This window comes from Populus alba, chromosome 1, assembly GCF_005239225.2.
Source record: "Populus alba chromosome 1, ASM523922v2, whole genome shotgun sequence".
Lineage (NCBI taxonomy): Eukaryota > Viridiplantae > Streptophyta > Magnoliopsida > Malpighiales > Salicaceae > Populus > Populus alba.
Window position 1 is genome coordinate 41,690,464 of NC_133284.1, and position 13,226 is coordinate 41,703,689.

The 13,226-nt window shown below is 33.0% G+C and overlaps 2 protein-coding genes across 2 annotated transcripts; one reads left to right on the forward strand and one right to left on the reverse strand.

The window, feature by feature from the left end:
* The first annotated feature begins 795 nt into the window (after positions 1 to 795).
* LOC118056775 (uncharacterized) lies at positions 796 to 4,299 on the forward strand. Its single transcript, XM_035069120.1, has 8 exons — positions 796 to 920; positions 1,225 to 1,369; positions 2,194 to 2,300; positions 2,415 to 2,456; positions 2,538 to 2,625; positions 3,225 to 3,321; positions 3,531 to 3,648; positions 4,142 to 4,299. The coding sequence occupies exons 2-8, from the start codon at positions 1,239 to 1,241 to the stop codon at positions 4,297 to 4,299; spliced, it is 741 nt and encodes a 246-aa protein (XP_034925011.1). The 5' UTR covers positions 796 to 920; positions 1,225 to 1,238.
* Positions 4,300 to 9,131: 4,832 nt separating this feature from the next.
* Positions 9,132 to 12,313, reverse strand: LOC118056862 (uncharacterized). Its single transcript, XM_035069253.2, has one exon. The coding sequence runs from the start codon at positions 12,034 to 12,036 to the stop codon at positions 10,150 to 10,152; it is 1,887 nt and encodes a 628-aa protein (XP_034925144.1). The 5' UTR covers positions 12,037 to 12,313; the 3' UTR covers positions 9,132 to 10,149.
* Between the last annotated feature and the right edge of the window lie 913 nt (positions 12,314 to 13,226).

Genomic DNA, 13,226 nt, shown 5'->3' on the forward strand with positions numbered 1-13,226 from the left:
AAGCTATTTATGTATAAACCCATCAAGTTACACTGGTATATTTTAAAAGAAAATGATCTGACCATGGCGGAACGCATGCCAAAAATCTAGTGAAATTTACAAGAAACCACTATACAATCCTAATAACATAAAAATATTTACATTGGATGTCCATGGTGTTAGTAGATACTATAGCTATTTTTTGGCAGTCATTAAATCTAAAATATAGTTTTTAATTAAAAGATTTTTTTCTATCAATCCATCTCTTGTTTCTTAACTAACATAATATTTTAACTAAAAGCATTGTTTCTATTTTAAAAAAATCATGATTATTAAAGTAAGTTTTTTAAAAATATCAAAATTGAAAATCCATATTTTGTGTGATTAAAAACTTAAAAAATCATAAAACACCACTTTGAAATTTAGCAATGAAATAATTTATGTAATTAAAAATTTATAATTCTCCTAAAAAATACACATGAAAAATTGAAAAAATGTAATGTAGTTTTTAGTAATTTTTGTGCAACTATTTGCTTTCTTTATTCAAAAAATTAATTTTTTTTTTGAGATATAGTTTTTCCCGCAGCAAAGCCTAATAATCTCAATAATAAATAACGTAAGCTTAACATGCAACTCCAATTTTATTTTATTTTATTATTGATAAAGGTGGGTTTAATATATTATTTGTAGACCAGGTCTCGAATTTAAGCAAAAAGGAAAAAAAACATTGGGCTAGGCCCAAGGAAATAGGTTTCCCTTCTACTGATGGGCCATTGCCACCACTTTATATTCAGTTTTATTATATTTTCAAGAGCCATTCTACTATATAGCCCAACACAACCACTTGCGCTCCATTCTCTCGTCCTGTCTCTGCCCCCTCCTCGCTCGCTCGCTCGCTTGAATTATCGGTGAAGAAATTAAATTGGGAATTGAATCTAAAGGTAAAACCCTAATTTTCTGTATTCATCATATTTCGATTTTACATGTATACTGAATACCAGACTTTGACCTTTTCTCTCGATTGGGGGTTCTCAATCAAACCCTAACCTATTTCTTTGAGCGTATAATTAATTTTCTTTTTTGGTTTCCGAGAAAGTGAAGGAAATCGAGTTTTCTAATTTGAAGCTTCAAAGTCTCATTCTCTGGACTGGTTGATGATGCATATTCTTATTCGATTATGGAATATTCAGTTTCAGATTAATTTTTTGTACTAATATTTGTTTTTTTTTTTTGGGTAAATGAAAGGTTAGATAGTAATAATGACAACTGCAGCTAGACCTACATGGGCTCCTGCAAAAGGTGGTAATGAACAAGGTGGGACTCGTATTTTCGGCCCATCTCAGAAGTATTCGTCAAGGGATCTTGCTGCTCATACCACTCTAAAACCAAGGTAGGTCTTTCTCAGCTTCCCTTGATTAGGAAATTTTGATTCACTTGAACCTGCTTGTAATTGGGGTGTTGTTAGTCATTTATTTAGGTCTTAGCAACTTATGCAAAATTTTAAACTGTACCTGTTGCTGGATTAATCGGCTAGCTTATTTTGTCCACGTGATTGTTTCTTGCTAATGAATAATTGTAATTTCTGTAGTAGAAACATTTACCTAGTTGATTTTCTGTGAAACGGTATAAAAAGCCTTTAAATACATCCGTGTTTGAACATTAGACCAAATGAAATTACAAGATTCCTTACTGTGCTGTTTATAACTACTTTCTCTAAACAGAAGATTGTGGTATGGGGTTCTCTTGCTGTGCTTCCCTTTTTTGATCCCAAGAGAATCTGTTTGCTGTAAAGTAGTTGAAGACTTTTTCTCAGATCCAAAGAAAAGATTTGAGTCCTCTCACTCTTTCTCTATGAGAGAGAGGTGGAAGAAATGAAAGTAGTTTTCATTTTGTGTCTTCTTTTTTGTTTGGGGGTTGGAAGAAATGGAAGCTGTTTTATGTTACACACGTACCACTTCAGTGTTTCTCATGTTTTTCCCTTGTTTGCTTGCACATCTGTATGTTAGTGGTTGTACACATGCACATCTTTCTGCTTTTGCATTGAATCTTCATCTGTATTTGATCGGCATGCATATGAAGTGATATTCTGTTAAGTATCATTCCATGTAGATCTTTATGCTGTCTCTCTCTTTTTTCTTTGTAAATGCCCTTAGAATCTTCCCTTTTCCACAGAAAATCATGACTTTATTTCTGATTACTGTGTGTGCATCACAGAAAGGAAGGGCAAGACACCAAGGAGGAATTGCAGAAGAGGAATCTCCGTGAGGAGTTGGAAGAGCGTGAGCGGAGGCATTTCTCATCAAAGGATAAGTCTTACAATGGTAATATACTTACTAGAGAAGCATTTTTTTTTTGTAGCTTTGTGAATTCACTTATACCCTTTGATGGTTAAAGCTTGCTAGTTTGCATTCTGAATATTCAGTCTATTATTGCAGATGACAGAGATCGTAGAAAGGGTAATCATCTTCTCTTGGAAGGTGAGTTCGCCAGCACTTCTAAACCATACTTCAAATTAATGAGTTTTTGCATCACCTCACTAATTACATAAGCTATTGCAGGTATAAAGAGGGACACTGAAGATCGTATCATCCCACGAAGTGTGGATGCTGATGATTCTGATGTGGAAGTTAACAATGATGATGATAGGTTGCTACTTTTGGCATTTCAATAATCAAAGTTTAATTTGATGATTGAATTTGGTGAACCCTTGTTCGATGGTTTACAATGTGTTATTTGTTATGTTACTGTGTGCATGACTGTTGCTGCTTGCTTAGTTTCCTGGAGTAGAGATCAATTGAACTGTAGTGCTACTTGCAGGCTGTGGAATATTTATTTTTATGCAGCTGTGTTTTCTTTTTTGTGCAAAAATATAAATAAATGCTTATTATGTGTCAATTTGGTGGTGTCCATTGCTTGTCCACCTCTTCTTTTTTCTTGCTTTTCATGATAGTTTAGAGGTGCTTTGAACCTGCATGCTTTAACTTGTAAGGTCCTCAGGCTTGAGTCCTTTTTTTTTTGTATTTATTTATAATTTGTTCATTTTGGAGCATGTAAGGTCTTTGGTTGCTCTTTTCTAAAGCTTTGGAACTATTTATAGGTTAGAACTTAGAAGAGTCAATCTTAACTGTGATGAATGTGCCTGTATTTGTCTGTCAGTTGTTGCACTGTCACTAATGGTTTACAAGTTGCAGTGATGTTGCTTTTGGATATGTTTGTGTCATAACACTGTCTTCTCTTTCCTTTAGTGATGATGAGGATGACGATGATGAGGATGACACAGAAGCTCTCATGGCTGAGCTTGAACGAATAAAGAAGGAAAGAGCAGAGGAGAAGCTCCGGCAGGTAACTTCTTTTTGATTATTTGATTATTTGTTTTTATTAAATGAGGAAGAAAGAGCAAGGAGAACCTCCATTAGGTAACCTGGCAGTTGGCACCATTAATATTTCTTCTCATTAAAGATTGGTGATTAATTCACTCGTGTTAATAATAATGCTAACCTGACTGTGGCGGGTTTCATGAGCAAGGATTAATGTGCTTTATTTTTTTGCAGGATCAACTACAAGTGGCTGAAGAGCTTAAAGCAAGGAAGAGCAGCTTCTTAGAGAAACCACTGGAATTAATTTCAACCACCACCTTTAGCGTGAAAAGAAGCGTTGGGCTGGCTGGAAGTTCCAATAAACCAAGATCAATCTATCTTTTTCATCCAATTGAAACACCATTCTAATTCCTTTGTATCCACGCCAGGTGGGATTGATACGTGGTCTTCAAGAACCAGGCTCGAGGTGAAACAAAGACTCCTAAGCGCCTGTATCAATGACCCATCAGGAATGACTTCCACCGAAAATTCCTGCAGAAAATACATATGAAATAAGTTGTCAATCTTCGTTAATCTGAAACCCATTATGACCAAGTTTGGCTTTGGAATTGATTGTAATCTATTTAAGTATTTTAAACCTTTTTGCTGATTTCTATGTGGGTTCTGTCATGATATCAACATGAAAAGAAATTATTGCTCAAATATGAATCGTTGAGCCGTGATATTCCGTCGAATGTCTTTTTGTTTAAATTGTGCTCACATGTAGCAAAACCATAAAGATAGGTGTTTTTGGCCCCTTCTGCCATCGTTTTTTCTGAGATGCGGAAGTTTTTGTGATGTTTCAGCGAACTTCCAGTGGCCAGCGGTTGACCTAAGAGCTCGTTTGCTGGACTGTGGCTACTTTACACGCTGTGCTATTTCTCCTGTTTCTCTCGAAACAGAACACCTTTCTGGAAGGCTTGCAACCAGATTTTGCTTGCGCTTTTCGATAACGAAGCTTTAAATGGAGTTAGTACCAACATTATCTGATTTGTTTTAAGATAACTTTTCATGGTGCGTTTTGAAAAACAAAAAAAAGTTTCATAAAAATAATTATTAGTTGGATTTAGATGTGTTTAGTAAAATCGTGATTGAAATTTATAGTATAAGTAAAAAATATAAAAATATAAAAATGATTTAGATAAAAATGTTTCTAGTTTGTTTTTTTATTTAAAAAGTATTTTTTTAAAAAAATTATTTTTTTTTATTTTTTATTTTAAATTAATATTTTTTTAGTATTTTTAGATATATTTTAATTCGCTTGATGTTGAAAATAATTTTTTTTAAAATAAAAAAAATATTATTTTAATGTATTACAAGTAAAAAAACATTTTGAAAGTAAACCAGCAACTCACTCATTAAACACTCTGGGAGATTATTATGAAATTTAGTTAAAAAATATGTAAAAATGTTTGGCATTAAACATTAATCTTTTGTTACCAAATATGTTTTGCTGCTTTTTCCACCAGTTAACGTTGAAAGCTAGGGAAAATAACATACTCTTACTAAGTAAAAAAGACACGAGGGCTACAGGCAACTTGTTTTTAAAAAGGTGGTATAAAGGCTTGACTAATGGTAATGAGAATTGTATAATTAATACATAATAAAAAAATAGGATAATGACAATAAATTAAACCATATTAAACAAAATAATAATAATAATTTAATCTTTAAAAAAATTTAAAAAATAAGTTAAGATTCTAGCTATCAAATGTTTAAAAACAATTTTATTAAAAAAACTATTGATCGTAAGTCACTTATTTAAGCAAGTATATCAAATATAAGTATCAGTTATAAATAGATATAAAGCCAATTTAAAAATTGAATGTCCATTTCCAAACAATTCTATGTAATAATGATAAAATTCTAAAGAAAGATTAATATATATATAAAAAGGATATCATGAAATACCTAGCCAAACTAAGTAAGGTAACAAACTCTGTGACTCTATCATATAGACAACTTAATGAAAGGAAAATTCAGAAACATTATTGAAGCTCCAATCCCAAATAAAACAAACAACAACAAAATATGGAGACCAAATTTAAAAGGTCAGAACATTGTGCTTCATGAATTTTTTTTAATATTTTTTATCAAGTTATTATACCGGTCTCATGGAAAAGATGAAATCATGAAAAAATAAAATAAAAACATTATGTCAAAATAAAAACAGGATCAAAATTTGATATGGAAAAAGACTTAGGTGAATGAGTTGTAAAATAAATCAGTTTAAAAAACTGGTACCCAAGTAATAACAAAAACAATAAAAAGAATGAGATCATTAAAAGGTCAAAACATTGTGCTTCATATTTTTTTTAATTTTTTCTATTAAGTTATATATTACAGTTTCGATGATTTAGTTTTTTTCCCACCTTCTACATTAGATATTAGAATGGAGTTTATAATTTTTATTTTTATTTTTTACTATGAATTAATTCCAATCTCACGATCCATGTCCGCAAGTTCAAGTGTAACTCGATTGATTTAAGTTATTTTCTTGTTGCTTTTCGCTAATTTTTTTTTATTTCATCATTAAATTGGAGTTGTAAAGAATTTAACTTATGATTTCTTTTAATGACTTTTTTATAATGGTTTTCTGATCTCTGACCTGATGTTAAAATTAAAATGTTGATATCGATTGGCTTTGGGTTTATTTTTTAGCTGTCTTTTTTTTAATTGATTTTTTTTTTTGCATTTCATCCTTAGCAACCCAATCTTTTATTTTTTTTGTTTTTTTTTTTTTCATTTCTACTTTATTATTAATTTATTTTTTTTGTGAATTATGTTACATAATTTTTTTATTTTCTTTTTGTTGATTATCATACTAGTCTCATGATTTAATATTTTTTCTTGATTTCAGCTCTTCAACATTTAGATCTGTTAAAAGATGGAATCTTCATATTTTTGTTCTATGAATTATCTTAATCCATGACTAAGTCGTAAGTTTTGGTTAGCTTATTCAGTGACGTGAGTCATTTGTTTTTTTTTTTGTTTTGTTTTATCCTTGTATATATAATATTATATTATTTTATCATTCAAAATTGAGTGATTAGGAATCAACCTTCATAATTTTATTTTAATTTGCTTCATACAAGGTTATAATATTCTCCATAAATTATATTTTTCCCCTTCTTTTTCTTATCTTCCTCCTCTCCTCTCATCGCGTTCCCCACGACCATTATCATATGAATAACAAAAGTACTTGTATTTTATTTTAATCAAAATTTAATCTTTTTTTTATTGCCTGTTCTGTTTTGTTTTAGTTTTTTATTTAACTTTTCTTGCATTTTAAACCCCTCATTAATGGGTTGCATTGAGAATTTAAATCCAATGATTTTCTTTTTGATTTGCCATTTATGGGGTAATCCTATCCTCATGAACCAAGTCACGAGATTACATTTAGCCTCAAGTTGACTTTTTTTGTTTTTTTAACCTTAGCTTTTTTTATTTTTTCATCTATATCTAAAGTAGGATCTGGCTTTCTACCATTTTTTTTTGTTTTTGTTATATTGGTAATATTTATGAGTGTATCGTGTTTGTCTCATGTTTTACTCTCTTTTCTTCTTCTTTTAGATATTATATTTCTAGGTACACACCCCAACACTGGTTGTGTTGATACTAATTGAGTTCATTGTATTTTCTGTTGTGAATATGCTTTCATAATAGTGTTATTCTATTCTTGACATTTGTCATCGGTGGTTTAGAGAGTTAGTATTCCCGTGTTAACTCGAGGCTTTTTTCATATATATTTTGTTAATTGAATTTCTAGTGTCTTAAATAAGTATGTAGATGGCTTTAAAATGATTTTTTTTATTTCCATTTAAAATTATCCTGGTCTCATAACAAGTTGCAAGTTTTCTAGGTTAACTTAAGTTGAACAGGTTTTTTTTTATATTGTTTTTTTTTCTTGATTATGCCTTCAAATGAGTTGGTTTAGAGTGAGATTATTCATAATTATTTTTTATTTGCTTCTATAAGGTATTTGTTCGCAAACTCAAGTTACAAGTTTTAATTGGTGGATAATTTGAGCTTGTGATTTTCTTTTTTTTGCATTTCTATTAACTTATTTTGTGTTTTATTGATTCAGGTCGCAGATTTGTTGAGTTATTCCAAGATGACTCAGATTGTTTTTTTAGAATATTTTTTTTTTATTTTAATCATTTAACAATAGATAATGAGAATTGAGTTTCATAATTAATATTTTTTAATTTTTTTATAGTATAAATATTCCTATTCTTAGCTCGGTTTTATAGCTGAGCATCTTATCAAGTTAAATAAGTTTTTTTTTATTATTTTTTTCTATATATTTTTCATCCTTTACACTTTTGCTATGAAAATTTGCTTTCCTAATATTATATATGTTTTTTTAAAGAATTATTTGTATATTTTTTATTTTTTAATTAAGTCACAAGTTTTATAGGGTTTATTAGTTTGACATCGCTGTTTCTCAATTTATTTAATTAATTAAATTATAATTAGTTTTCAATTTGTTGATTGTATAAAAAACACACATGTAATCACAGCACATTTATTTTAAACCTTGTTTTTTTTTTGTTTTTTTTTTTTTAACACTAGCAATTAAATTTATGCATAAGTTTTCACTTAGTGGTCTGTATAAAAAAACATTGTAATCACTAACACATTTATTTTTACATTAGCGTAGTTTAAGCCTATATGCTCAGCTTTAAGCCCAGGTGGAACTAGGGTCTGTTCTTGTTCTCTCCAATGAAACAAGTGACTTGAAAGTTGACATTGGATTAATAATCCTTGCAAACAAATAACCTGTATGACCCAGGAAGCAAGGAGATGAGGGGCACGATTCTAATGCCTAACAATTTTTATAAATAAAAACAAAGAATCTTACAACAATGGAATTACTTCATATCATGTTCAAATACATGGGATCACTCCTTCACAAAATAAATCAGGAGGAAATATTACCAATTTCAATTTTTATCGAAGCTGCCCAGCAAACCAATAAACTATAAAGAGAGAAGCCATACATCATAAAGCAACGGGAGAAAGAAGAAGTAAGAAGAAACCTTTCCAGTCTAATAAACCAGATAAGGCACGGTACCGTGCAGGCAGAGAACAGGCACCGTGAACAACAAATATGGAAAAGGTTATATTGCTTCCTAAGATAACTCACAAACTACGATATTCACCAGAGTTCCACTTCGAGCAGAGTCCTCGAACACGCGATTCCTGCATAACTGGTTTTCTTTGGACTCATTCACTGGTTTTCATTTGGCTCTTCTAGCACAAATTCGATATAAATCCTTGAGACGATTACCAAGTTTGTATACTACAAAAGACATGATATGCTCCCCTGTTGAATGATATATCAATAAATTGTAACAGCTAAAGCAGACAAAAACAGATAGAAAATCAAGAATCATAATAGCTTCATAACTACTTGAGTTCATCTGAAGAAAATACTTAGCAGAGTAAACTGAAGAACCAATCATGTAGTAAAATGTTTACGCCTACCTAGGCAGGGGTCATCAAAACACCTAAAAATCAAAAGGTCTCTAAGTTGAGCTTGCTTACACCTAACTAATCTCTGAAAAGTGCAGGTTCGCATTAATTCAAGCACAACATAGTTTCAAGGAAGGCCAACCAAAACAAGATTTTCCAACCACTCAACAATCACTGAAATTACTCTGATGGAGTGGCTATGTATATACTTACAGAAAATTCTCACTCTGAAACCCAAAGCTACATTACGTGATTCTTCATCATGCAAGAGTCTTTTTGGTCGAAAAATATGTGTCCTTGGTAGATTCTATGTTTGGGTTTAGATTCTTTGATTTATTTAGTAAGCAGGGGCAGGAATTGTAATTTCATCATGCTCTGCAAATCAGCTGTATTTTAGCAATTTTCAGAATTATTACGTGAAGGTCCAGTCTATGTAGGAATTTGGAGGTCTTAGTCTTTAATAATTTAATTTCCTGTTTAGTTTATTTCCTAGTCAACAAGGATTAGTTATCCTAGTCTACTCTTTTAGGGAGTCTTAATCTCTGAAAATAGGGATGCTATGTTTAAATTTTCAGCAGAGTTGAGTTATGAAATAAATTGAGTTTTTAGAGTTATTTTTGAAGGTTAGTGCCTAAGGTTTCTTCTCTGTTCTCTTGTTCTTCTACTTTCTCTTCTTTCTTGTGTTTACTGTTCTCCTGCTACAGTCTGCGAGTTACTGTTCACAAGACTAATTTCTCCTTATCTCCTCCTAGACAAACCCTATTCTACCCTAATTCCAACAAACAATAAAACCCTAGCTGTCCACAAAATCCTTTGTAGAACAGACATCTCAAATCTGTCCTACATCACACCAAATTATATCAATGAAGTTTTATTTTGGCTCTGCAACCACGAGAGGTAATTGGACTCCTGTTCTCTTAAAAAACTGCGTTATACATTTATTATAAAAAAAACCTACAGCTTCTCGTGTTCAGCAGGATAAAAAAAATAAAAATGCTTTTGTGATAGTTTGAAACTCTTTCCAACCTCTATGGACAGGACTGAATTATCATAGCAAGAAACTGACTCAACCGTAAAAAAATACAGAATGCTGCACATAGCACAGATTCCAAACCAAATCATTGGCTTCATCAGAAAGTGAAACTCTATCAATACACAAAATAGCCAAGAACTATCATACAGGCTAAACTTTAAGGAATCTCCTTAAGCATGATGTGACTTTAGCAGTCAGTCAAACCGCCAATCTGTTTTGAGCAAGTAGAAACAAACACACAAGAATTGCAAAACAACTGAGGAGAAACCATGATGATAGATAGGTGATGGGAAACAAGACGTGTCAAGTTACCTCTATTGCAGAGGGGAACAGTGTCATTCCACCAATGATGCTAAGCCCAGTAAGATATGCATTATAACCAGGTATATCCTCCTGAATTTCAGTTGCACCATAATCCATGAGCACAATGTGAATGATGGACAGGCTAACAGCCAGTATGTATCTCCCTTCCATCACCAGTTGCACAGCAGCTGGAATTGTTGCAAACATAGGTGGAAATATAGGAAACAGGGGGCTGAAAATTGCAAGTATGGTCGACACATACAAGAAGTGTATATCATACAGTCTAAACAAAAGCCATGTAAGACATCCCTGAAAGAATGCAATCTCAGCAGTAGCCAGGAGAACTCCAGAAATTGCCTTGTCGAGAACCTCAACACATCTAATCCTAGCTGGTTTTGGAATTGGAAGCATACCCATCACTTGTTCAGTCACCCCACCAGACTCTGATGTAATTAGGTAATACAAAACCCAGAAGAATATCACTGATTGAGATACAAAATTGAAAACCTCTGCTGCTCCAGAAATGATGGAGTTTCCAATGGACAACATGAGCTTAGCGCCACCACCCAAAACAGACGCACTACTAGCAAATACACGCTGTGACACCTCCATCCCTTGAACAGCATACCCCTTTGCCTTTTCAACTAGATCTTCTCGCGTAAATATCAATTCCCTAAAGATTGCATCCAGTTCTGTATAGATTTCTCCCCATTCCTGATTGAGAAGTTTCTTCCTTAAGCTCAAAATCTTCTCTGTATAGGGAGATGGGCGCATCAACGTCACTGATTGCTGAGAAGTATTAGCTGGAGGACTAATAACAAAATGCCTAATCCCAGTAACAAACTCAGTCATATTATACTGCATTGCTAAACTATCTATCTGGTCAGACACTGTTTCATAGAATGTTGTGGTGTATTTATCTACCATTCCAGGGACATCATTCTCGTCCATCCACTGCTTGATGCCGAGCTTCTCTGCATAATTACTCTCTTCCACATGTGATTTCAATGAGATGACGGCGTCTTTCCCTTCAACAGCAATCTTGTAAGAGAAGAATATCAATCCAGCCATAGACCCCACAATCATACCAACAATCAATCCGATTGCTACAATGGTTTTCAACCTCTTCAACACACCTCTTGTGAAAAATGGGGTAAGTGAACTACGCCTAAAACTATAATTCCTAAGAGAAGAGACAGTGGAAAATGTAGAGTTTACAGTTTTTGTACTGCACAAGAAGCCTGAAGCAAGAATCAAGAGTGAGCCCAAACCACCAATCCTCTCATAAGAAATCACAAAGACACCAAATGACAGCAACCACCTTAATAACTTAGAAAAACCACTCCTATGTCTCCTAGAACTGTCTCCTTTTGACTTTTTAAGAAAAACCCTTAAACAGACCTCCTTAATATCAACAAGGGTGCCTACAAAAACCGTAAAAATAGAAACAGGAACCGCAAGAACAGTCTCAGTGAGACCTAACTGGAGAGGCTTAGTCCAAAAAGCAACAAGGGTCTGTTGTATCCCTCTTAAAGGAATAGAACACAAAATAGCCCACTGAATAGGCCTCAAGTACGCTTGCAAAAGCTTGCATACGAAATAAAGAATGAAGATAGCGAAAGCAAGACCAGCATGGGCCATGGCTATGTAAAGAGCAAGGCGTACCTGGGGATCACCTGAGGCTGAGAAGTTAGTAGCACTAGTTTTATTGTTATGGTGATGGTGATCATGGTGGTCATTGGGCGCGTGGGGTGGCGCGTTGGGTTGTGGGGGCGAGGGCGAGGGCGGGGTTGTGGAGGGTTTACGGTACGAGGCGGATCTAAACATGTCTTGCCATGGAAGGGAATCTTGTTTGGAATTTGGGTCCGTGTATGGTACCATTTCCATCTTTTCCGATTTCAAATTTCTACGGAGAGAGAGAGAGAGAGAGATGACCAAATAATCTTCTGCAGATGCGGATGGGTGTGGAAATTATTCTGCTTTGAGCTTGAGACAGGAGAGAGACAGGAGAAAGTGAGTTCAAGACAGGGAGGGCCAATGGGATGTCGACAGGTAGGGTATAGATGCAGTTAAGCTTTGAAGTTTGAAGTCAGGGGAGAGAGAGAGTGCGGATAAATTGGGGTGTCTGGTTTGATGAAATGATTGGAGGCAAGTTTGTGTTTATGCATGGATCGCGAGCAGCACACCCGTGGCTCTTTGGTGCGTTTCTCAAAACCTATTTTTAGCAAATAAATATTTTTAAAAATCCAAATCATTTTAAATTATGGATAAAAAACGACCTTTTAGTCTAATTTCCATAGTATTCAATCACGGTTAGATAGCCGCCCAGTTAAGATTAGAATTTCAAGTTTTGACTATATAATTCAGATTATTTTTTTTTAAATTAAAATAATATTATTTTAGTGAGAAATAGAAAACAAAAGTTAATAAATTACAATCAAGTTTTGATCAGGTCAATCGAGTCATACTAAATTTTATTTTATTTTATTTTAATTCAGCCTGATTTCAACCTTGGATTAATCAAATTCTAAATCGATCCGTTAACAGTGAAAAATATAAAAACAAAAGTTAATAAATTACAATCAAGTTTTTGATCAGGTCAACCGAGTCATACTAAATTTTATTTTTATTTTATTTTAATTCAGCCTGATTTCAACCTTGGATTAATCAAATTCTAAAATCGATCCGTTAAACAGTGAAAAATATAAAACAAAAGTTAATAAATTACAATCTAACCCCCCCAAAAAAAAAAAAACAGGTATTTTTTATTCAACTAGTATGATTTCTTAAATGAAGAACATTGTTTATTTTTTAACTTGGAAAGAACCCTAAATCTGTCATGGTGGGGATTAGATTTTTTAGACATTGATTTTTGGAGAAGACAGGTCACGATTCTAATTTTTTTTTTTTGTTTTTTTTTCCTGGTTATCCTCTTTCTTCTCCTGGGCCATTGTCGTGGGGAGAAGTAAGGTTATCATTGGTCAGTGTGTGGCTGCGGGAGAGGGCTCTATGGATGACGCTGGTGTTTCCATAGAAATCTAGAGTAGAAAGCAAACTAATGCAAGAATCTTGGCTTT